Source organism: Sorghum bicolor, chromosome 10 (genome assembly GCF_000003195.3).
Source record: "Sorghum bicolor cultivar BTx623 chromosome 10, Sorghum_bicolor_NCBIv3, whole genome shotgun sequence".
Lineage (NCBI taxonomy): Eukaryota > Viridiplantae > Streptophyta > Magnoliopsida > Poales > Poaceae > Sorghum > Sorghum bicolor.
In genome coordinates, this window is record NC_012879.2 from 57,760,579 (window position 1) to 57,784,270 (window position 23,692).

Sequence of the window (23,692 nt, forward strand, 5' to 3'; positions counted from 1 at the left end):
CAAAAACAAGTTAACTCATAAAAGCAGTAAGAAAGATAGCAAATAATGACAAAGTAAAGGCTTCGTACTGCGTGTCTAGTAAGGAATCGACGCACAAAATAGTGATTAAACTGTCAGACTTTTCCTTTATCGTAATGGAATGTATGAATTTTGCTGTAAACATTCTATTTCCTGCAGCAGCAGAAGAATTTCTAACTGAGAGCCCCCTTGCAGTAATTTTACAAGAACTTCAATCCATGTGTTACACTGAACTCTGGTCAACAAGGTAATAAATTTTTTTTTTCACTCACTCAGGTAGTCAGGAGCGGAAACAGATCAAGCTACCTGATGATAATTAATAAGAACAAAATGCCTAGAGAATACAACTCCCTCATCATTCATTCATTCATGGCCTGCATAGTTGCATGTTTCCCAATTCATAAATTAATGACCCAATTCATAGTATGTCAAACAAATACTATACCTACTGCAGCAAATACAGTGGCTTGCATAGTTGCATGTTTCCCAATTCATAAATTAGTGACCGAAGTGGCAAAATGACAGTGCCAAATTGAGAAACCATACTTTCAACAGCCAACAATATCTATATAAACTTGGAGTGACAAACCACAAGCCAAGTCCTTAATTGCAATCTAGTACAATTTAACTGATGGCAAACTAAAAAAAACATCACAATGCACTGACTGGTTTGCATCAGGATCAGTATCCGAGCATCTGGTGAAGTTTTTTCAGAATTCAGTACTGTCTCTATAAAAAGCAATGTAGCCCTCCTCAACAGTAACCTTACTAGCCGCATCTCAAAGTAGTGGCACTTAATTTTCACCAGATTCCCAATATATAAGGTTATTTAAGCGATTACTCTGTCATATCTTCCTGAGATTGGTCATCCTCTGGCACATTTTCATCACAAGGATCTTGCCCATAGACATCACCGTAGCATAGCCCTTTCTTAAGCATATTTGGTTGAGTGTTTGGTTGAGAGTGTTAAAGTTTAATAGGTACTGTAGTATTTTCGTCTTATTTGACAAATCGTGTCTAATCATAGACTAATTATGCTTAAAAGATTCATTTCGTAAATTAATCTCTACCTGTGTTTTTAGTTTCATAAATAATCTATATTTAGTACTCTATGCATGTGTATAAACATTCGATGCGACAACTGATAAACTTTACCTACGCCAACCAAACGGCTCTTTCATCTAGCTCCTCTTCTTCTTCATCTATATCATCTTCCTTGTATAGCTCTCCATCTGGTTCATCTTCCTCTCCAACCTGCCGAATCGCGCCCTCCGCTCGCCGGGCCGATATCATATCAAGCCCATCATATATGTATTGGCCCATTGAGGATACCGTCCAGGTCCAGGAGTACGATGAGTCAATGACCCTTCCTTTCAATTAGCCCGCAGGCGTCGAGGCGATAACGCACAGCGGCGGGCGGCGTGAACCTTGCGGGCGGCGGCGTGCTCCACCACCTGCCGGGGGTATAGCGGCGGCGAGTCAGCAAGTGAGTTTCTCCTATTTCCTCCTCTTCCCTCCTGTGGCCGTAGTCCCTTCATGTCCCCCTCTTCCATGCCCCATAGTCAAATTAATTCAGACTCTTTGCTTGATTTTTTCCGGCTAATAAGGAACTAAGTAGTTCTAGTGCAGGTTCTGCGAGAGCTTTCGTTAGTATGTATGTATTGGGCTGCCGGATGGGTCTGGGAGTCGTTAGTATGTATGTATTGGTGATCTACTGTTCTCCTCCGAGCTCTCCTCAAGTCTGAAGCATCGAGTCTAAGATGATTTACTTGAACAATTTTATCCTTCCTCAGTTTGATAAGTTCGACTTCAGTACTCTTACGCTCTTATTTGGATTTTGAGATTTGGATGGAGATGCTTGGCAGGCTTCGTTGATAGAGTGCTAGCAATATGCAAACTTCAAGTAGATCAGTACAATTGCAAGAACGCAAAGGAAATTTCAATATCCCTGCCATGCTGCCACTGCTTTTAGAATTCTAATATGCCTTGGTGCCTTACTATTTATTTGTTAAAAATAACTAAAACGTATATGTGTATTGGGTTTTGTAGAAAAGTGTCTTATCCACCCATCTGAATTTGCTCAATTAGATGTACGTATCTGTATCCGTAAGCATGCTGCATAGCCAGTAGATTGCGCTATGAATTTCTTTTTTATGTAGCTTACTTATTGCAAGTTGGCATATCCCAAAACCAACCTACCTTTCTCTTTGAACTTGGATGCTCTTTAGTCCATTATATTGCAATTCAAGGGCAAAAGTGATCCTGCATTGCAGCACAAGGACCTCCTCCAAACTAACCCACACAAACACTGATAGCTGAAATAGAAATTAAATGTGATCCGATATCCGTGGTTCCAGGCCTTTAATGCACACAATTACCATCTCCTGGTCTTTTTTTTCAAAGAATCATTTTCTGGTTAGATGGTGTCATTATACACTTGCCAGCGGAAAATCTTCATATTTTTTCTCAGGGAACCTTGATCCTTCAGGCCTTGTTTGTTTCATCCCCAAATCAAGGGGGCTAGAGGAGATTCAGGGGGATTTTGACTTGTAGGGAATTAAACTATCCGCAATCCCCTCCAAATGATAAGTAGAAAAGAGAATGGATTGAGTAGCTCAAAGTTGTCGCTCTGATAAACAAAATGTACATTTAAGTTAACTGCACGGATACTCCTATAATACGTAAACTTTTTCCAAACTAATGCTAACGACACACATAATCATATCTTTGTCTAATCAAGCTAGCTGCGCAATTTGATAATTTCATCATAGAGGCAGTCTTGCTCTGTTACTCATAAACTGTTACACATGATAAACATTGTCATTGTCGCAAAAAAAAAAAAGATAAACCTTGTCGTATATGTTATCAATCATCTGAAAGTAAGCATCCCTGAATTTTTCCTTGAACATCATGGTGCAAAACACCATCCAAAGACCCATCACAAATCCCAAGCTCATACTTATGTAAAAAGATGATCTATCACGTGCGGTACCTTCATCTTCCTCATAACTATTTTTGCCTCTTTCATTCGTGGAGCAATTGTTGACAAGGGGAGGCCCACAAAGTCCAGGATTACCTATGTACATGTACTGATTATTGAGTGTTTGCAGCTGTTTTCCTGAGGGGATCTGTCCCGATAAATTATTGTAGGACAGGTTCAACCAACTTAAAAAAGTGAGATCTGATAAACTTGAGGGGATTTCACCACTCAAACCATTGTAAGATATGTCGAGAGATTCTAATTCCCTTAAACCACCGATGCCATCTGGAATTGGTCCACTCAATTGGTTACCAGATAGATTCAAACTTTGTAGTCCCTTGAGTAAGGATAATTCTTTTGGGATCTGCCCAATGAAACTGTTGCAGGACAGGTCAACTAGAGTTACTGCTGAACCCTTGAATTTCAAGGTATAGTGAAGCTCTTGATGTTTTGTAAACATTGATATGCTCTCCGGAAAATAATTAAGTCCACCTGGAATAGCCATGGTTTTCAAGTCCACCAGAGATGAAGGTATGTTTCCCGATATGCTGTTGTGTGCTAAATCCAAATAATGAAGATACTCTAGCTTCATCAACTCCTTAGGAAGATGACCACAGAACATATTCGATCTTAGAATGAACACTCCTAGTAGTGGCAGTTTCTCACCTATCCATGCTGGCACACTTCCAGATAATTTGTTAAATGACACATCTAGAAAGACTAATCGTGTAGCACTCCAAAGGTTATCAAGGAGCTCCCCAGACAAATGGTTATTCTTCAAGTCCAATACTTCCAACATAGAACCGAAGTGATTGAAAGAATAAGGATCAGATGCTGATGAGCCATTCTTCAAACATTGTGGAAAACCTCCTGTTAGTTCATTATTTGATAGATCCAATTCTTTCAAGCTATACAGTTCACAAAAGTATGCTGGGATGTTGCCGGTGATATAGTTGTCAGAAAGATACAATCTCTCCAGTTGAGGTCCTGTGACATATACTGGCAGCGTCCCTGACAAAGAATTGTTCGAGATATCCAATACTGATGCTGATTCTATTTCTAATTTTGCTGGTAAAGCCCCACTTATTTGATTGTTTGACAGGAACAAGCTGATGGCATTACGGAAAACAACCCAGAACCAGTCAGGCAAACGATCAATTATGTTCGTGTTTGAAATATCGAGGTGAACTATCTCTGGAGCCTGTCTCAGCCATGCAGGAAATTGAGGCCCCAAGTCACATGATCTGAAAAACCCAATTGTTAATAATTGGAATGGAGGAACCCAATCTTCCCCTAAACCCAATCTTAAAGAGTTGTCTTCAAGGTCCAGAGTATCCAAGTTCACCAGGCCTGCAAAATGTTCTTCGGAGAGCAAGCCACTGAGCTTATTTGAGCCAAGGCCCAGGTAATTCAAGTTGCTAAGTGCTCCTATCCCAATAGGTACATGACCGACTAGCTCATTCACAGATAGATCCAGGGAAACGAGACTCGACAAATTTCCTATCCAAACGGGTATCTCTCCAGTCAAATTTGACCGGTAAAAGTTGAGCACACGTAGTTTATTCCATGAGCATTTTGGTAATCTTTCCATCAGTTTTTCTATGTCTCCATTTATATTGACCTCTTCAAAGTTCAATATCTGTAAATCACAGAGACTCGCCAAGTTTCTGGGTATGTTTCCTGACAATATATGGTTCTGGCTTAAGTCTATGACTTGGAGAGAGGACATATTGCCTAATGCATCAGGAATAGGCCCAGACCATTCAGAATTTGACAGATGAAGCTCCTTAAGGCTGGTGAGACCCCAGAACCAGTTGTGGTGGACTGAAAAGTTAAATGAGTTTCTTGACAGATCAAGGACCTCAATATGGGTGAGGTTGGAATGGGTCAGGGTTTTTTCAACTCCGCCGCTAAACCTGCAGTCTGACAATCGAACAACTCGAAGAGCAGGAAGCATGTTGAGCCACTGAACCCAGTCCCTTGCAGAACTGAGGTCTACTCCGCTCATATCAAGATTCCTTAGCAGAGAAAGATGATGCAACCACGAGAGATCTTGTGTGTTCAGATCGTTATTGCTAATGTCAAAACATCGCAACTCGGAGAGATTTCCAATACGAGAAGGAATTTCCCCATGGAAATTTGCGTTTGAGAAGTTAATATACCTCAAACTCCTTAAAGCCCCCATGAACAGCGGAATGCGTGCTTGCTTGAAGTCGTTGTAGCTGAGGTCCAAGTACCTTAGATGCTTCAGAGAAACAATTGAGGAGGGCATCTCACCTGCCAACAAGCTCAATCGAGAATCCTGATTCATGCCATGGGGGTGAGGGTTGCGCAGGTCGAGCTTGATGACATGACCAGTCCTATTGTCACACTGGATTCCCCTCCATTGGCAACAAGCTCGACCATGCCATGACGAAAGGCGACGGGAAGGATCTGACAGGCTTGCCTTGAAGGTGAGGAGTGCGGTCCACTCGTTTGTCATGCAGCTTCTGCCATCTGCTCTTTGCTCTTGCTCTCGCTCATGGGTGGAAGAAGTGGATTGTGCATATTGTAAGACCAGGAGGATGAACACTATTATAGCAGCTCCTTGGAACCGGCGATGAGCAGTCATCATTTTCTTGTTAATAAAATTTGACAGACGTCTCTACAACCATAATCCTAGTATACATCTTAAATAGGTGTGGATGCAATGGCGAGTGAGCAACCTTCTAGATTATCGGGTCCTTGATTTTTATGTGTACTTGGAAATTTGAAATTGTTGAAATTGTTCGTGACAAGTCTCGGTCGCCCTTTTAATCGTAGCTTCGGTCGCCCATGTTGCAGTGGTTACCTAATTCATTTGATGGAGAGACTTGGCTAATCTATATGGACTATTTTGATAAGTGGAAATTGTTGCAGAAACTATGTACATATGACCACTTCCGCCCGCAATACTAGCGGTTGATCTGGTAGGGATCTTAGCAGCCGGAAATGTAGAACATGGTCATGTTCCATGTCCTGAGAACCTTTACGTTCTCGATTCAAGTTCTTGTTCCCGTTCTATGTTTTCTGTTCCTTTGTTGAAACATGCGATTGCAGAAAGCGATGCTTTGAAACACGCACGTCGCTAGGAAAAAGAGCAAATGAATCATAAGTCTTTGTCTATCTTTCCTCTTTCTTTTTATAGGAAAGGTGCGAGGGAAAATTTTCATAATTTCTTATAATAGGGTTTGTATTTAAAAAATATTTTTAAAGAAATCATTATCTCACAAAATTGCTGGTAAATGTATTTATTCTAGATATATGGATATTTATTATAGCCTTATAGCCTTATTGCTGCTAATTTGTTAAAAGATGTTAGAAAGAAAAGAAATGGAAAAAAAGGAAAAGAGATTGTATGGGCTTTTAATTAGTGGCCCATCTACAAATCCATTCAATCCGCACAACCCAGACACCGCCGCATCATACCTCGCAGCGCCGACGCTCTGCTCGCGACGGAGGGGAAGTCCCAGGCTCGGCGGCGGCGTCAGCGGCTTCCCCCTCCCGCCTCTCGCCAGTCGCCTCGCGCCCTCGCCTCCGTCCTCCGCACACCGGCCGGCGACCCTGCGTACGCACCTCCCTCTCCCCTCCCGCCAGCTGCCCAGGGTGGCCGGGCCTTGGCTCTGCTGGTGGAACTGGGAGCAGGGGCCAAGAAGCTGCAGGTGCTTTCATTAGTAGTATTTCCTGACCAAACCCATATGCCGTACACAGTTGCCAGCAAAAAATCTTCATATTTTGGTTCAGGGAACCTTGATCCTTCAGATTTGTTCCATGTGGTTTGGATTTTGTCAGTAAATTCTTCAGTTTAGTTTGTAAGACCTAGGTTTCATCATGCTTTCTTCTAGAGGCCCTGCACAATTTTGTAGTAATCCCATATGGTATTAAAATATGCAAGCATATGTATCAATCGGGCCAACCCTGATTATGATTACACTTTCTGATATTGGAGTCTTTTGTAGAAAGTTATTACTACGTGCTAGTAACAAAGTGGCTTTTCCACTTGTATTTGCGGGTACATGTATAGTCACTAACATACCTTTTTCATTTCTGTAGCAAATGTTTCTATTAGTAAACTTGATGTTTCTGATTTCTGAATATCAAGTTGTCTCACTTCATCAGTTTTTAACAGACCAGTTTTACTTTTCTGTTTGCATTCAGTAAAATATAGGTGATATTTTAAATAAAACATTCATGCATTTGGAGTTTCCCTCTCTTGATTCACAGCACTATTTCAAATACAGTTTTATGAATTCCTTTTTTTCCTTTAGCGTGTGTTCGTTTAGTTTCTTATTATGCTCAGCCTTTTATTTTTTACTATGAAGCAGGCTTTCTGGAATCACGTTTCTTGAGAACTGTCTGTTGCATGCCTAAACTAGGCTCTTGTTCATATTATGGATCAGCAACCTAAGATTGAGGTTGATTTTCTTGACCCAACATTACTCTTAGATGAGACACATTACCAGGAGGGATATAAAAATGGCTATAATGATGGTTTGGCATCTGGAAAGGAAGAGGGAAGGCAGGTTGGTTTAAAGATGGGTTTCCAAGTCGGTGAAGAACTGGGTTTCTTTCAGGGCTGTCTGGATGTGTGGACGTCCGCAATTCTCATTGATCAGAACGCCTTCTCAGCTCGGCTCAGGAAGAATATTGAGCAGCTAGCTGCACTGGTGAGCAGCTATCCGCTGTCTGATCCGGAGAATGAACAGATTCAAGACGTGATGGAGAAGATAAGGCTGAAATTCAGGGCCATCACTGCAAGCTTAGGCGTGAAGTTAGAGTATGAAGGTCACCCCACATCATCAAAGCAGGATGTTGAGGATCTGTGAGCGCGATGGACATTACATTTTAGTTTCTCTGTCTTTGCTTTCTTAAGCTCTCCAAATCTTGTCTTCAACTTATTGGGATCATGAGGAGCTACCCTGAGACAACAACGGTCAGATTCAGATCATAAATCACTTGTATAGTTTTAACGATGTCTTAAGTTTTGTCTTATTACCTGCTGCCTGAGGTCTCCATGTATTGCCCATGATCAGTCATTAGGGTTTCACCAGAGATCCACTAGTATACTTGTGTAATAATTCCCGTTTAGAACGCGAAAGCATTATTATGAATGGTATTCCTTATCATTTGTTTGAAGTACTCGTTGACTTATTGTATCCTACATGTTGGGAGCATATTTATCTCCTTGTAAAAACACACATCCCATATATTGCAAATCTGCATAGATCTACTTCTCGTAAGTATGTCCATCCCATTCCATCTCAAAGCGACAGTGTGTTCGCCTCTGCTTACTCACTGCATCTTAATTGTGTCCATCACTCTGCAAACTACACGTCTACACCTCATTCCAGGTCACAAGTGGATGATCCTCCTCTGATCACTTTACTGTCCTCTTTATATGGGTGGCTGACATGTGGGTCTAGTCCAAATCCCTGAAGCCACAGGACAGCGTAATTGAGAAATTCAGAGTAAAAGGACAGTAATTCTGAAATTCAGAGTAACCGGTTCCATTCTGATGGCTCTGCTCTCCTCCACATATATAAAGGTGCTTCCCCTGAAGCAAAGGGCCTGGCACGGGAGCAGCTACCTGGAGGCCTTCAAGCAAACAGGCCTAAAGCCCGTGAAGTCAGTTTGTGGCAAGTTCTGGCCTGCATTTAGGCCCATGTCTGCTTTTTAGGCATCATGTGTTGATCTCCTGTTGTCACCTGTTGACATATATTCACGTTAAAAATCACGCTACATTAGTTAAAAAATAGAGTTTTTTTAAATCACGTTAGAGTCATTTTTACCGCCACAAAATGTAAAACCAAGGTAACCAAACTCAGTGTGTAGTGAATGCACGTGCATGATTCGACCAATACATAAAATCCATTTAGCAGGGATTGGGCTCTAGCTTCTCAAGGAACCCTCCCAAAGGGATCGGCTCTTTGCAAGGAGCTCATAGTAGTCGAAGCCAAAAAAAAAATATGGCTTCTCCTAGCTCTTCTCTGTAAACTTAACACGAATTATTACAAAATTATCATTGGAGTCATTTTTGCTAAACGTATTTGAAATGGCTCTAACTTCACTAGAGAAGCCGCTTCACATTAGGAACCAAAGCCGGAGCCTTCTTTTGAAAGGAGCTAGAGCCCTACCAAACGAGATCGGTTCCTCTCCAAGGGCTCCTTTTTTCGCTGAAAAATAATGGGGCCAAAGTTACGGCTTGCAATACATTAGTCATCAAATATTCCAATCACATGCATGCATCTATGAATTTGTGGATCCCATCCAATGTATGACTATTGCTACATGTCGTGGATCGTAATTCGTGCATGTGGCTAGCTAGGAGTATTCCTTGGTTGAATGTTGATCGACAACGACACAACAACTACCCTTGTTCGTTGGATCATGAAATCAAATTTATCACGCTTGCATGCATATGTGGATCGATGTGGCCGCACTGCTGCAGCATGCATGCTGGTATATAGAAGAAAAGTGACCCTGACTCCGGGACGACGATGTGTCATATAGAAAAGTTTATTCTGAACAATGTGTCATATGAAAATATATATTATTATTACTACCTCCTATCTACACCATTGCTAGCTCATGAATCCATGATGGGCTTAGCGTCCACCGTTTCTTCAATTCTCTTACAGCTGCAGTAGCAGTAGCAACGTAGCATGCACCATGCATGTGTGCCAACATGCATGTATACGTACTCTGTGGCACTCTGCAGGCTACACCATGCTCTAGTGGGCAGGAGAGGAACGACGTGCTGTACAAACAGCTGTTGTAAGTGCATCTAGAGACTAGAATGACACATCACATTTAATTTTTAGCCCAAAGTAGACAGAATATCCAGCGGTATTGCTACAGTACTCGTACTGAAGCCAAGAACATGCGCGTGTAAATGAGGGTAGTTAAGGGATCGATGTACAGTGCAAGATGACGTTAGTTTGCACGCATTTATTAAGAACGTGTTGGGCCAGCACGCAGCAGTACTAAGGGAATGTAATTAAGCACTATACATGCATATGGGCAAATTATGGGAGACACGACCTACTCCGTGCTCGATCCACATGCATGTCAGAGTAAGAAGCTGGCGTCGCAGGTACGGATTGGAAACTCACCCCCAGGATTAATTTGGAAACTCCTTGGATACCAGATTTTTGCTAGATGGAGCAGTCCACGGGGTTGTCATTTGCATAAACCATTTAGTTCTTTATACGGGTTTTTCCATCCCTAGCTAAACTAAGGACATGTTTGGATCTAACGGCTAAACTTAATCCACCTTATGAAAATGGATGAAACATGGGCTAATTAAGAGCTAATAGACTCTAACCATATCAATTAGCAGCCTCCATTAGCACTTATTAGTTCAGAATTAGCCTACATTTAATCTTTCTAATTTGTGTAAAAAAACATAGATTAATTATTAGCTCTATGATCCAAACACCCTTAAGATATGGCCCCCTCAATCAGCTTGTTTTCTTCAATAATGGCAATGTCGGGTGAGTGCTTTAGAAATAGATATATGAGTGTTTTGTTTTATTTTTTTCTACGAGTAATGGTGGCCAATTTTGTTGCTAGTTTTTTCTTCTTCTAATTAATTTGATGAATCGAACGTCGATGCGATTTTTTTATAGTGATTGTCAGCAAATTTATACCAATATAAAAGTGGAGGTTGTGCCCACCGTATGACCGTACAACAGTAGCAACATGCATACTAATTGATCGGGCTAACTCATTAGGTATTATATTAAGATGACACGCGGTTGGTTATAATTAAGTTGCCACGCCTCTTGCAAACGTTTGTCTAAGATGCGGATATCAACCTGGCCGCCCGCTAGCTGTAACTAATTGCATAGTTTATCTATAATTTACGAAATAAATTTTTTAAACCTAACTAGTTCATAGTTAGATAATAATTATTAAATATAAATAAAATGCTACAGTAACTGAATCTAAATTTTTTCCCGGACTGAACGAGGCTTAGCCGCAGGCCGCAGCGCCGGACTCAGCTGCTTTTGCCCAAGTTGCCACGGTTTTGCTGCAACATCGTGCATTTCTGCGGGATGCACCCAACAAAAGCTTGCTGCCTGACCCCGGTCACGTGTGCGTGTGCCGGCGCAAGCAGGGACGAACGCCGGCGGGCAGGACCTCCTCGTCGCAGCAGGACCTGGAGCAGCGCGGGGCGGGGCACACCTCGGCGGCGGCCTCGCACGCACGGGAGCAGTAACACGCAAGCGTCGCCGCCGCCGCCGCGCGCAGGACTTGCACGACGGCGGCGACGAGCCCCGGCCGGACGACGCTCTGGGAACGCGTCGCATCGCAAACAAGGACTCCATCTCCACAGCCGAGTTGAACCAGCGATCGTGATGTGACCCAACCAATCTCCGCGGTCTTGCGTGCGTGCATTTGCTCGGGGGTCTGGGACCGACACCGTGTCATGTACTCCCTTCTCAGCACTCGTTAGGTTCTTGTTTAGTTACTGTAGCATTTTGTTTTTATTTGACAAATATTGTCCAATCACGGAGTAACTAGGCTCAAAAGATTCATCTCACAAATTACAGATAAACTGTGCAGTTAGTTTTTATTTTCGTCTATATTTAATACTCCATGCATGCGACCAAAGATTCGATGTGACGGGGAATCTTGAAAATTTTTGCGAACTAAACAAGGCCAGTTCCCAAAAAAAATTTACAAAAATTTTTAGATTCTCCGTCACATCGAATTTTGCGGTACATATATGAAGCATTAAATATGGATAAAAGAAATACCTAATTGCACGGTTTATGTGTAATTTGCAAGACGAATCTATTGAGCCTAGTTAGTCCATGATTATTGGACAATATTTTTCAAATATAAACGAAAGTGCTACAATGTCCATTTTACAAAAAAATTTAAAACTAAAAAGGCCTTACTCGAAAAATAAGTCTAGATGGTGATACGGTCTTCAAAGCATAATTTTAACTTCTTACTCTTATAAAAATATTTATAAGAAAGTGATATACACATACATACTATTATGAAATATTTTTAAGACAAATTTATTATATAAGTTTAATATTTTTAAACTCAACAATTTAAAAGTTATTCATGATTTATATCTTCAATATTTGATTCAAACTTTGTTCAAAACAACTTTCTTTTTGAATATACAAAGACATGGACGGAGCCTAAAAGATGACGCCATAGAGAGGAGGCGCCGGTAAGAGTCATGGTGTCGTGCCGGAAGGAGGAGACGGGGCGGGGAATAGTGGATGCACGCGAGAAAGCTACACATATTTTTATGTATGGTACGAGCTTGTTTGGCAATTAACAAAAGATGAGGAAAAGATATGAGGTACTTTTGAAGATGAGTTTTTCTTTTTTTTCCTCAAAAAACATGGATGGAGAAGGGATATGTGGTATTTTTGAAGATGCTCTAATCAACCAGACATATACCATACATTTTTTCTCTCGTAGTGACATACAAGCATATCTGCAATTTGATATGGAGGCAAGCAAAATTTGAGGATTTCCTCTAATTTATGTGGGTAGAACAACTTGTTTTTTTTACCAAGATTCTCATCCAGCTGCAAACATCGTATTTGACGAGTACTCCCTCCGTTCCAAATTATAAGTCATTCCAAGAATCTTGGAGAGTTAAAATATTTTTAAGATCGATCAAAAATATATAGAAAAATATAAAAATTGATGTCATAAAATAGGTACACTATGAAAATATAACTAACAAAGAATCTAATGATACTTGGTTGGTATCAAAAATGTTATTATTTTGCTATATAAATTTAGTCAAACTTGAAAAACTTTGACTTTCTAAGATTCTTGGAATGACTTATAATTTGGAACGGAGAGAGCAATTGATTGACCCATCCGAACCTGCATTTATTTCGTCTCACAGTACCTTTTTTCAAATCCATTTATCTCGCTCTCCATATGCAAACTTTTTTCTTCCGCTCTACACTATTAATTCTATACAATCCAAGTCATTTCCTTTAGAACCTCTTGGATAATGTTCTATACAATTCAGTCCTTTCCTTTAGCAACTCCAGCTAGGACATGTCCTATACCCCTCCATGAGGGTGTCATATACGTACGCAAGTTTCCGTAAAAAAAAACTATGTACGCAAGAAAAAACAGCATCGTCAATGGCTAGATCGATCACCATCCTCACTTGGATAATATTAATCAATACTTTAATTTTAGTTTGTACTCCCTCCATCCCAAATTGTAAGTCATTCTAAGAATCTTAGAGAGTCAAACTTTTCTAAGTTTGACCAAATTTATATTATAAAATAATAATAATTATGGTACTAACTAAGTATCATTAGATTCCTTCTTAATTATATTTTTATAGTATACTCATTTTACGTTACAAATTTTAGTATTTTTCTCTATAATTTTGGTCAAACGTGAAAATGCTTTGACTCTCCAAAATTCTTGGAATGACTTATAATTTGGGATGGAGGGAGTAGCATCAATGGTTATGCGCATTGCCGGTCTAGCTCACCGGTCGCCACTGATCGATATCAATCCTCAGTACCTCCCTGCCTCCTGGCTCCATATATATACGTCCATGTGCAGTCGGATCGAGCAAGACGATAGCAAACTCAGCAGCAGTGGACAGATAGGAGGCTAGCTGACCATGCCGGGGCTCATGACGATGATGGCACTAGCACCATCGCCGCCCATGTCGGTGAGGCCATGCTTCTGCAACAAGATGAGGGGTACTACGATGTTGCTGGTCAAGAATCGTTCTTCTTCCCAAGCACATCTCCTCGGCCGCCGCAGCTGGCGCGCTCCGGCAGCGACGACGGTGGCCACCGCAGCCGCAACTGCCTTTCATGTTGATGAGCAGGAACGGGAAGAGATGATGATGCGGCGCCTGGCGGAGGACGGGTGGGTGGACGAGCATATGCTGCCGCTGCTCACCCCCGTGGAGGAGGCCTGGCAGCCGGCCGACCTGCTGCCCTCCTTCGTCGTCTCCGCCGACGAGCAGCGGAGCCAGGTGGCGGAGCTCCAGGCCCGTGCGGCTGGCGTGCCCGACGACCTCCTCGTCTGCCTCGTGGGCAGCATGGTCACGGAGGAGGGCCTGCCCGGCTACATGTCCATGGCCAACCGCGTGGCGGGCGGCGGCGACGCCACCGGCTGCGACGACCACGGCTGGGCGCGCTGGCTGCGCGGCTGGACCGCCGAGGAGAACCGCCACGGCGACCTGCTCAACCGCTACCTCTACCTGTGCGGCCGCGTGGACATGCGGCGCGTCGAGACGACGGTGCACCACCTCCTCGGCCGCGGCATGCGCGCCATGCTGCGGCCCTCCAGCGCGTACCACAGCCTCATCTACGGCTCCTTCCAGGAGCGCGCCACCTTCGTCTCCCACGCCCGCACCGCCAGGCAGGCGGGCCTCCACGGCGACGCCTGCCTCGCCAAGCTCTGCGGCGTCATCGCGGCCGACGAGAGGCGCCACGAGGCAGCCTACACCAGGGCCGCCGCCAGGGCCTTCGAGGACGACCAGGACGGCATGGTGCGGGCGCTCGCCGCCGTGATGCGCGCCAAGATCACCATGCCCGGCGAGCTCATGGACGACGGCCGCGACGAGCGCCTCTTCGATCACTTCTCGGCGGTTGCGCAGCGCTCGGGGGTGTACACGGCGGCGGACTACGCCGACATGGTGGAGCACTTCGTGCGCAGGTGGAAGGTGGCGGAGCTCGGCGCCGGCCTGTCCGGCGAGGGGCGGCGCGCGCAGGACTACGTGTGCGGGCTGCCGCGCAAGATACGCAGGATGGAGGAGCTGGCTCAAGACCGTGCGGCCCAAATGGGGGCCCAGTCGGTTTGCTTCAGTTGGGTGTTCGATAGGCCCGTCCGCATCCACTGATGGGCTAGCCTCTTCCAAATGAAGGTTGGGGGCCCATTCGTCACTCATCAACTGAACAAGGCCCAACTACTTCTACTTATTTTATTTTCCCTAAATAAAAAACTTCTCGCTGCTTCTAAGCATTAGATTAGAGTAACAATCAACTATAATAAATATATCCTAGTACAAGTACGTCTGGTTGCATTTGTATTCTGTTTACCACTACTACGTATCTGAAATGTTGTTGCTTATGTATAATTATATATGTGCATTGTTTATAATTAATCCTAAATATTCCTTTGCTGAATGGATCTTTACAAGGATTGCTACTCTGCATATGAAATTATTATCAACATCCGTTGATTCTGCGATTCATTAATTCAATATTGGTCAAAACATGCCAATAGAATTTCATTCAGTACTTACAGTACGTCACTGAACTTTGCCTTCACCCAACTTGAGCATAAAAACTGTAATCTGAACTGATGCCAATGTAGACAAGCACACGCAAATTGACTGCAAAGACAGGCCCGATCGACATCGTTTTCTTTTGTATTTTGTGTCCCGTGCTACTTATGACTATAGCTCGGTAGTTGACAGTGCTGGTCCTGCTGGAGCATGCTAATGAATTGGTAGTGGGCCAATAAGACCAAGAGAGTAGTGTACCCAAAGCCATCAAATAGTGAAATTAACTACTACGTATACGTATTGTTTAAACAAATTTTGTAAGTTAGCTGGGACCATGTCCAACCTTGGCCATAAATAAGCTCCTGCGGCACATGTGCTGTCATGCATGGCATTTGATATCCATTTAGAGGGTGATAACACAGAATAAACCCCACAAATTCAACTCTATTGAGAATAACAAGGCAGATAGAGAACCAGACTCTCAAGTCTCAACAACCAAAGCACCATACACCTCCAGGATTACGACTAGCAACAACATGTTAGATAGGATTGGCCACAGATGATAGCTCACATCCATGGTACAATGGTAGCTTATTTGTAAATCATGTATACGGTAGTAAGGCCAGGGCATGAAAAACATACTCAAAAACTCATACCCACTAACCTTCCATACCATGTACCATTTGACTTTGCTCAGCCATGCGCAAGCACAATGCCCAGACGGCCAGACAACAAAGAAGGCAGCCACTCCTGCTAGTGGCAAGACAAGATAAGCAAGATGAAATGGCGTCATGAGTAGAATTCCCTCAGCAACGAGACACCATATAAACAGCTAAAACATGCGCGAGCACGTAAAACAAAAGTCCATGGTATCACTAGCCTTCATCATAGCAGTGAGAGGGGGTCCACTCAGGAAAGATGATAAATTTAAATCAGAAGGCAAAGCACCAGCCAACAGGAACCGATGGGGGCAAAACCTTGAAAAATTGAAATGAAATTATGCCATCCTGAATACATAAGTAAATGCAGCACTATATGAAGACTAGAAATAGGAAAATTTTCATTATTTCCAATTGAAACTGAGATATTCTTACGCGAAAAAAAGAGAGAAAAGAAACATCTTTGATTTTTCTGCCCACTTTCATACTAGTACAAGGTAAAACTGAATGATGGAAGACTGAATCTCCCATGCACTACGATTTATTTCAGGTAGAAATATCATTTCTTGCTTAGGTCCATAGCAAAGGGATTAGCATTTATAAATCATGAAAACTATTGATAAAAAAAATTCTGTTACTAAGTTGCTTCTCTATTTCACACTCCAATACCCCCTAGAAAGTCACAACAAACAAGTAAATTCAACACTAGCAGCATTGCACTTTGCCACTTTATATCAATAGGGCAACTTCCTGAGTATACCATATCGAAAAATGGCAACAAGACTACAATTCATGTAAATAAGCACAGAGCTCCCCACTTAGATGCAATCTGAATATCTGATACCTCAAGGTAACAAATAAACAAGGAAGATGACTGACAACATATAACATCATCAATAACTAATTGTTAAATATGATATAAAGCAGCTTCAATTCATAGGGATAATATGTCAAATACAAGATGCAAGTGGTTCCAGGACATGAAAGAAAACACATACAGGATACCATGCATTTTAACTTTGCTAATAGTAATATTGAAGAAAGAAATTATAAGACAATCATCGTTTTTCATATATTATCTACATATAGGAGGTACCACCAAAAGGATAGTGCCTAGATAGTCTGATATTACTATCCAGAGGGCTGACTCGACTGGTGACTGACAACTATAGTAGCTTGATATAGGCCTCATGATATGGCTGAGTTGCTGCATTGTCGGATGTAATCAACATTATCTTGCCATTGACCAAAGCTTCTTTGAGAAGCAAAATGTCTGCTTCTGGTGCACCATGCGAATCCACTGGAGTGACATTGCGAGAAACTATTAACAGTTTGTGCAGAGACCTAGCTTTCTTCAACAGAAAAGTCACTAGCTGCACCTCATCAGGGTTCCAGTTGAAGCCCATGACCTTTACCATGACAAGGTTGTCCAAGCCATCTTCCGGTGGTTCTTCCCACACCTGATCAATAGAACCTTCAATGGGCACATATTTATAGTCCGGGAACTACAAAGAAAAACCAAAGTAAGAAAGACAGGATGACTATGAAGCAAAGAAATTACAAAGGCAATGACTGTGTTAACCTGCACAAAAAGCCTCTCCAGATTAGGACATTGGAAGGTCTTCAGGAACAGATACAGGCTGGATAGATTGACAGCTTTCATTCCTAACATGAGTAGGTGTAGCTCTTTCAAACTGTGTAAGTTGAAATTGGGCAACTGGGCACTGGCTCCATCGGCTGAGGAGAAATATGCACCCTGAAATAAAAGGCATGTTTAGGATAAAAACCCAATATTTTTGTTTCATATCTATGAAAATCAAGCAACTAAAAGTTACTCCTAACTCCTAAGTGACAAGAAGACCAGAAATAATAAACAAGATTGAACACGGAGAAAGTACCATGAGGGCTTTGTAACAGATGGTGAGAATGTTGAGGCTGGATAAATCCTTCGGGAGAGATTTCCTCAACTTATCGATATTCCACTCTTTCATCGTTACTGAGTCATATAACTGAATATAAAGATCAGAAAGCACAGCATCGCGTGGAATGGATAAAGGCAAGTTGGAGAACCAGCCACTGTAGCGGAAGGAGCGTAGGCTAGGCACACGCACGAAGTCCAGACTGGTGATCCTACCACAGTCCGCGATGGTAAGACTCCTCAGGTTCGGCGGTAGCCTGTCGAACTCCCAACCGTTACCGATACATTTGCAGCTCCGCAGATCGAGAGTGAGGAGGCTGGGGCACAGAGCCATCATTTCTCCGAAAGCCTCTCTGCAGCGGAAAAAGACCGATACGAGCCGGATGACCTCGAGAGCGTGGAATGGCCGCAAGGTGTCCTTGTAGAACATGGAGACGGTGATCTCGCTGAGCGAGAGGCACGCGAGGGCCGGGCTCGACAGCGGCAGGTGGAAGTTGAGCTTGCTAGCGGTCGTGCTGCGGAGTGTCTTCACGTGGAGGTCCTCGACGCCACACTCGGCGGTGTAGTTGAGAAATCGCCGGAGCTCCGAAGCCTTGAGAGTGGAGATTCGGACGATGAGGGAGAAGCGGTCGAGGCGGCGGCGCGGCCGCGGCTCGCTCTCCATCGTGTCCAGCTCCCTCCGCAGGTCGTTGCGGGAGCGGAGGTGCACCTCGAGGGAGGCGCAGTGCGCCCACCGGCGCTTCCACAGGTCGCGCCACCCGCGAGCGAGCGCCCCCGTGCGGATGGCGTTCTTCAGGGAGAGGTGCGTCAGGATGTGCATCCGCAGCTCGTCGGGGAGCGCGGAGATGCGGTCCACCGGGATCGCATCCGAACCCACCGCCTCGCACCGGTCATCCAGCCCATCCACCCTTTGCCTCTTCGATCCGCCGCCGCCACCGTCATCGCCGCCGGCCGAGTTCATGGCCATTTCCCGCTCGTCCCCAATTTGGGGAATACCCTACTCTCCCTCTCCCCGAGTCCACCGCCCAGAAACCAAAGCGCCGCTGGGCGCGTTGCGTGCGAATCTGCGACTGCGAGCCTGCGAGGTTAAAGAAAAGGAGTTGGGCCATACTGGGCCGAAACGTGGACGCTCTGCCACAGTTTTCTGCTCTTGGCCCATGCGTAAGCCTTGTGATTGTACTGGCAAACTTTTATTTATTTATTTTATTTATTCTCAGTTTAAGAAAACTACTTTTGTTTCCCATAATAAGAGGGGAAAAAATGCTTCCAATAACAAGGCAGCCTGCAGCCTTGCTTAGTCAGTAGCCCATGGGAAAAAGGTTTTGCAAAAAAACAAGAAGGAGCTCTACACTACACCCAGATGGACAAAACTTTAAAATCAAACTTTGGCAGTGCTGGACCTTGCTAATGAATTGGGAGGGGCCCACCCAATAAGACTAAGAGAGTAGTAGTGTACACAAAGCATCAAATAGTGAAATTAACTACAGCTGCACATGTGCTTAATCAAGTTTTGTAGGTTAGCTGGGACCATGGCCCAACCTTGGCCATAAATAAAACTCCTGCTGCACATGTGCATGGCATCTGAATATCTGATGACTGATATCCATTTGGAGGACGATAACACAAGATAAAGCCCACAATTTCAATTATATTGAAAAGAACAAGGCAGATAGAGAACCATATGCTCAACTAAGGCTTTGTTTAGTTCGCAAAAATTTTCAAGATTCTCCATCACATCGAATCTTTGGTCACATGCATGAAGCATTAAATATAAATGAAAATAAAAACTAATTGCACAGTTTACCTGTAATTTGTGAGATGGATCTTTTGAGCCTAATTATTTTTTGTTTGTATAATATTTGTCAAATAAAAACGAAAGTGCTACAGTAGCCAAAAACGAAAATTTTAACGAACTAAACAAGACCTAAAGCGAACTAAACAAGTCCTAAAGCACCGTACACCTCCAGCCACCAGGAGTAGCAACAGCATGTTAGATAGGATTCACCACAGAGTTCACATCCCCAGCTGATGTAGTCATGTACCATTGGCTTTGCCGACGCATCAGGTCATCAGCCATGCACAATGCCCACACAACAAAGAAGGCAGCCACTCCCGGTAGTGCAAGACAAGATAAGCAAGATGATGTCAGGAAAGATGATACATTTAAATCAGAAAGCAAAAGCACGAACCAACAGGAACCGAGGGGCACAAAACCTTGAAAAAATGAAATAACTATTGAAACCGAGATGTTCTCACTCAAAAGATAAAGAGAAAGGAAACGGTGATCTTTGGTTTCTCTGCCCTCTTTCATATAGTTACAAGATGATAATATTTATTAAATTCAACACTAACAGTGGCAGCATTGCACTTCGCCACTTTGTAATCAATAGGGAAAATGCCAAAAAGACTACAAGTCATGTAAATAAGAACAAACCCCCCTGCTTTGATACAATCTGATACCTCAAGGTAGCAAATGAAGAAGGAAGAAGACTGACAACAATAACATCATCAATAATTCTGATCCACAACTTCTTTCATCTTTGTTTGACTTGTTAATATGGCAAAGCTGCCCCCCCCCCCCCCCCCCCCCCCCAACACACACACCATTACTCAATTAGCAACCATAAACCATGAAAAATCATTGACAACAAAATTCTGTAACCAAGTTTGCTTCTCTTTCGCAGACCCCACCGCATGGCAATCACAACAGATGATTAAATATTCAAATCCATCACTATCAGAATTGCACTCTGTTTATCAATCAGGCTACTTCTTGAAAGTTATCATATAAAAAAAATGTTGGCAACAAGACTACAGGCCATGAAAGTAAGCACAGACCTCTTCACTTTGATTCAATCTGATACCTCAAGGTAAATATCAACCGATAAGATATAACATATCATTATGGGAGTTGCTATATTTCAGGTGCATGAATTTGCAGGCAACAATTTTATACAATCAACAAGTATAATTAAAAGGACAACTCACAAGAGACAAGTCATAATTTTTTTTCTTCTATTAGCCAAATAAACAATGAAAAAATTACATGCTGCCCGAACAACAACGAAAACTCAGGCACCTAGAATATAGGAGAAGTGTGATCCACAGCTTAACTCATATTCGTTTGAGTTGTGAAAGATAATATGAAGCTCCAGAATTTTTTTTTAAAGAGGATCAACTCTGCTTTTAAGAAAGCACAACGTAACAGGTTCGCTGGGGTTACCAGCCACATTACAATTCACGGCTATATCAGCCCAAAACCAGGAAGGTAAAGACAACATCTAGAGCACAACAAAAACAAAAACTGTTAAATCTCGAAGACATCAGTAGCAGTGGAAATCTTGGGTTTAAAGTCCTTCAGCCAGCGTCTAATTGCCTCCAGCACCTGCCACACGCGCTCCTTGTCTTTCTCCTTCAAAAGGATACTCCATCTCTGCAAGAATGATATCGCCACATATATCACATCAGTTGGCATTTTAACAAAAGTTTTCTCAATTGCCATCTTGTTCCGCGTAATCCATAACGCCCAGGCAAAACCCGCGAAGAAAAACATCATCAACCGCTTAGGTAGAGGCCCCGTGCCATGTAACCAGGTCATAGACATATCTTCTATGGATCTAGGTAAAAAATCTAGTTCAAAGATATCCTGTAAAACCCCCCAAACTAACCGAGCCAAGTGACAACTAAATAACATATGATTGATACATCATCATCATAAGGATAATATTAACATGTTAAATACATCATGCAAGTGGTACCAGGACAGCAAAGCAAGAGCATATTGGAACACCATGCATTATTAATACTTCACTAAGAGTAATATTCAAGAAAGAAATTAAGGAGACAACATTGGTTTCTTGATATCTTACAATTTTCTCAGTAAGAACTGGAACCAAAATGTTAATGTCCTGATAGGCTAGTATTACTATCTTTAGGGCTCTGATTCGACTGGTGACTGCACTATAGATTGATATAGGCCTTATGATATGGCTGAGTTGCTGCATTATCAGACTCAGTAAACATTATCGTGCCATTGACCAAAGCTTCTTTGAGAAGCGAAAGGTCCGCTTCTGATGCACCGGGCGAATCCACTGGAGTGACATTGCGAGAAACTATTAACAGTTTCTGCAGAGAGCTAGCCTTCCTCAATAGAAAACTCACTAGCTGCACCTCGGTGGGGCACCAGTTGAAGTTCATGACCTTTATCATGACAAGGTTGTCTAAGCCATCTTCCGGTGGCTCTTCCCGCACCTGATCAATAGAACCTTCTGTGGGCTTTAATCTATATGCCGGGAGCTACAAAGATGAACCATAGTAAAAAACACAGGATGACTGTGAAGCAAAGAAATTACAAAGGCATTGATTGTGTTAACCTGCACAAAGAGCCTCTCCAGATTAGGACACTGGAAGGTCTTGAGGAACAGATAGAGGTTAGCTAGGTTGACAGCTTTTGTCTGTAACATGAGTAGGTGTAGCTCTTTCAATCCATGTAAGTTGAAATTGGGCAATTGGGCACTGACCCCATCAACTGACAAGACAGATGCACCCTAAAATAAAAGGCATGGTTAGCTTAGGAAACCATGAATTTTTTTCCTTTCATATTTATGGAAATCAAGCAACTAAAAGCTACTCCTAAGTGACAAGAAGACCTGAAATAATAAACAAGATTGAATTCGGAGAAAGTACCGTGAGAGCTTTGTAACTGATAGTGAGAACGTTGAGTCTGGATAAATCCTTCGGGAGAGATTTCCTCAACTTATCGATATGCCACTCTTTCATCATTACTGAGTCATATAACTGAATATAAAGATCAGAAAGCACAGCATCGCGTGGAATGGATAAAGGCAAGTTGGAGAAGCAGCCACTGTAGCGGAAGGAGCGCAGGCTAGGAACACGCACGAAGTCCAGACTGGTAATCCTATCACAGCCCGCGATGGTAAGACTCCTCAGGTTCGGCGGCAGCCTGTCGAACACCCAACCACTACAGCTGCAGCAGCGCAGATCGAGAACGAGGAGGCTGGGGCACAGCGCCATCATTTCTCTGAAAGCCTCCCTGCGGAAGGACACCGATGCGAGCCGGATGACCTCGAGAGCGTGGAATGGCCGGGCGCCCTTGTGGTACATTTTGGAGACGCAGATGTGGCGGAGCGAGAGGCACGCGAGGGCCGGGCTCGACAGCGGCAAGTGGAAGTTGAGTCTGCTCGCAATCGTGCCCTGGAGCATCTCCACGTGGAGGTCCTCGACGCCGCACTCGGCAGCGTAATCGAGAAAACGCCGGAGTTCCGAGGACTTGAGGTTGGAGATGTCGACGACCAGGGAGAAGCGCTCGAGGCGGCGGCGCGGGCGCGGCTCGCGCTCCAGCACGTCCAGCTCTCTCCCCAGGTCGTCGTGGGAGCGGAGGTGCACCTCGAGGGAGGCGCGGTGCGCCCACCGGCCCCTCCATAGGTCGCGCCACCCGCGAGCGAGCGCCCCCGTGCGGATGGCGTCCTTGAGGGGGAGGTGCGTCAGGACGTGCAGTCGCAGCTCGTCCGGCAGCGCCGAGATGCGGTCTACCGGGAACGCATCCGAAGCCACCGCCTCGCATCGGTCATCCACCCTTTGCCTCTTCACTCCGCCGCCGCCGCCGCTGTCGGAACCGATGGCCATTCTCGGAACCGCCGCCGCCGCCACTCGCTTCGTTCCTCAACCCAAACTCCGGAACCAGAAAGGCAGAAACCGATTGTCTTTTTTCTTTTTTGAGAAAAAAAAAATCAGAAACCGATGTGCTGCCGGAGTTTTGGGCTCTTGGCCCATGCGTAAGCCAACGTCCTTTTTAGGCCACTCACAATGCACACTCTATCATAGAG

General features: G+C 43.7%; 4 protein-coding genes across 11 annotated transcripts; 2 read left to right on the forward strand and 2 right to left on the reverse strand.

Moving 5' to 3' along the window:
• On the forward strand, positions 1,253-8,256 carry LOC8084042 (oral cancer-overexpressed protein 1 homolog). Of its 4 annotated transcripts, XR_002448485.1 has the most exons (3): positions 1,253-1,504; positions 4,101-6,678; positions 7,342-8,256. XR_002448485.1 is itself a non-coding variant. In XM_021449521.1 (2 exons), exon 2 carries the CDS (start codon positions 7,408-7,410, stop codon positions 7,840-7,842), a length of 435 nt encoding a protein of 144 aa, XP_021305196.1. In that variant the 5' UTR covers positions 1,354-1,504; positions 7,342-7,407; the 3' UTR covers positions 7,843-8,256. The 4 variants fall into 4 exon arrangements, 3 of the variants coding, with proteins under 3 accessions (XP_021305196.1, XP_021305197.1, XP_002437470.1); XM_021449521.1 differs by lacking the exon at positions 4,101-6,678 and having other exon boundaries at positions 1,354-1,504; XM_021449522.1 differs by lacking the exon at positions 4,101-6,678 and having other exon boundaries at positions 1,372-1,504; positions 7,339-8,256.
• Positions 13,580-15,168, forward strand: LOC8061637 (acyl-[acyl-carrier-protein] desaturase 4, chloroplastic). The gene has a single exon (XM_002437426.2). It carries the CDS (start codon positions 13,650-13,652, stop codon positions 14,880-14,882), a length of 1,233 nt encoding a protein of 410 aa, XP_002437471.1. The 5' UTR covers positions 13,580-13,649; the 3' UTR covers positions 14,883-15,168.
• Positions 16,843-18,813, reverse strand: LOC8061638 (FBD-associated F-box protein At2g26860). Its single transcript, XM_002438838.2, has 3 exons — positions 17,827-18,813; positions 17,511-17,684; positions 16,843-17,433 (listed from the first exon to the last, which is right to left on the reverse strand). The coding sequence occupies exons 1-3, from the start codon at positions 18,811-18,813 to the stop codon at positions 17,095-17,097; spliced, it is 1,500 nt and encodes a 499-aa protein (XP_002438883.1). The 3' UTR covers positions 16,843-17,094.
• LOC8077733 (FBD-associated F-box protein At5g18780) lies at positions 20,943-23,660 on the reverse strand. 5 transcript variants are annotated; one of them, XM_021448907.1, is made up of 4 exons: positions 22,533-23,660; positions 22,220-22,393; positions 22,047-22,142; positions 20,943-21,279 (listed from the first exon to the last, which is right to left on the reverse strand). In XM_021448907.1, the coding sequence occupies exons 1-4, from the start codon at positions 23,490-23,492 to the stop codon at positions 21,154-21,156; spliced, it is 1,356 nt and encodes a 451-aa protein (XP_021304582.1). In that variant the 5' UTR covers positions 23,493-23,660; the 3' UTR covers positions 20,943-21,153. The 5 variants fall into 5 exon arrangements, 4 of the variants coding, with proteins under 4 accessions (XP_021304582.1, XP_021304581.1, XP_021304583.1 ...); XM_021448906.1 differs by having other exon boundaries at positions 22,008-22,142; XR_002448223.1 differs by having other exon boundaries at positions 21,160-21,279; positions 21,716-22,142.

Bases quoted from the DNA above. Each gene is read 5' to 3' on its own strand.
- LOC8061637 (XM_002437426.2), top strand. From the start codon at position 13,650: ATGCCGGGGCTCATGACGATGATGGCACTAGCACCATCGCCGCCCATG.
- LOC8077733 (XM_002438839.2), bottom strand. From the start codon at position 23,492: ATGGCCATCGGTTCCGACAGCGGCGGCGGCGGCGGAGTGAAGAGGCAA. The intron at 22,394-22,532 runs GTACTTTCTCCG...CTTTTATTTTAG, and splicing joins TCAGTTACAAAGCTCTCACG to GGTGCATCTGTCTTGTCAGT. The intron at 22,143-22,219 runs GTTAACACAATC...TCATCTTTGTAG, and splicing joins TGGAGAGGCTCTTTGTGCAG to CTCCCGGCATATAGATTAAA.
- LOC8084042 (XM_021449521.1), top strand. From the start codon at position 7,408: ATGGATCAGCAACCTAAGATTGAGGTTGATTTTCTTGACCCAACATTA.
- LOC8061638 (XM_002438838.2), bottom strand. From the start codon at position 18,813: ATGGCCATGAACTCGGCCGGCGGCGATGACGGTGGCGGCGGCGGATCG. The intron at 17,685-17,826 runs GTACTTTCTCCG...CTTTTATTTCAG, and splicing joins TCTGTTACAAAGCCCTCATG to GGTGCATATTTCTCCTCAGC. The intron at 17,434-17,510 runs GTTAACACAGTC...TTTTCTTTGTAG, and splicing joins TGGAGAGGCTTTTTGTGCAG to TTCCCGGACTATAAATATGT.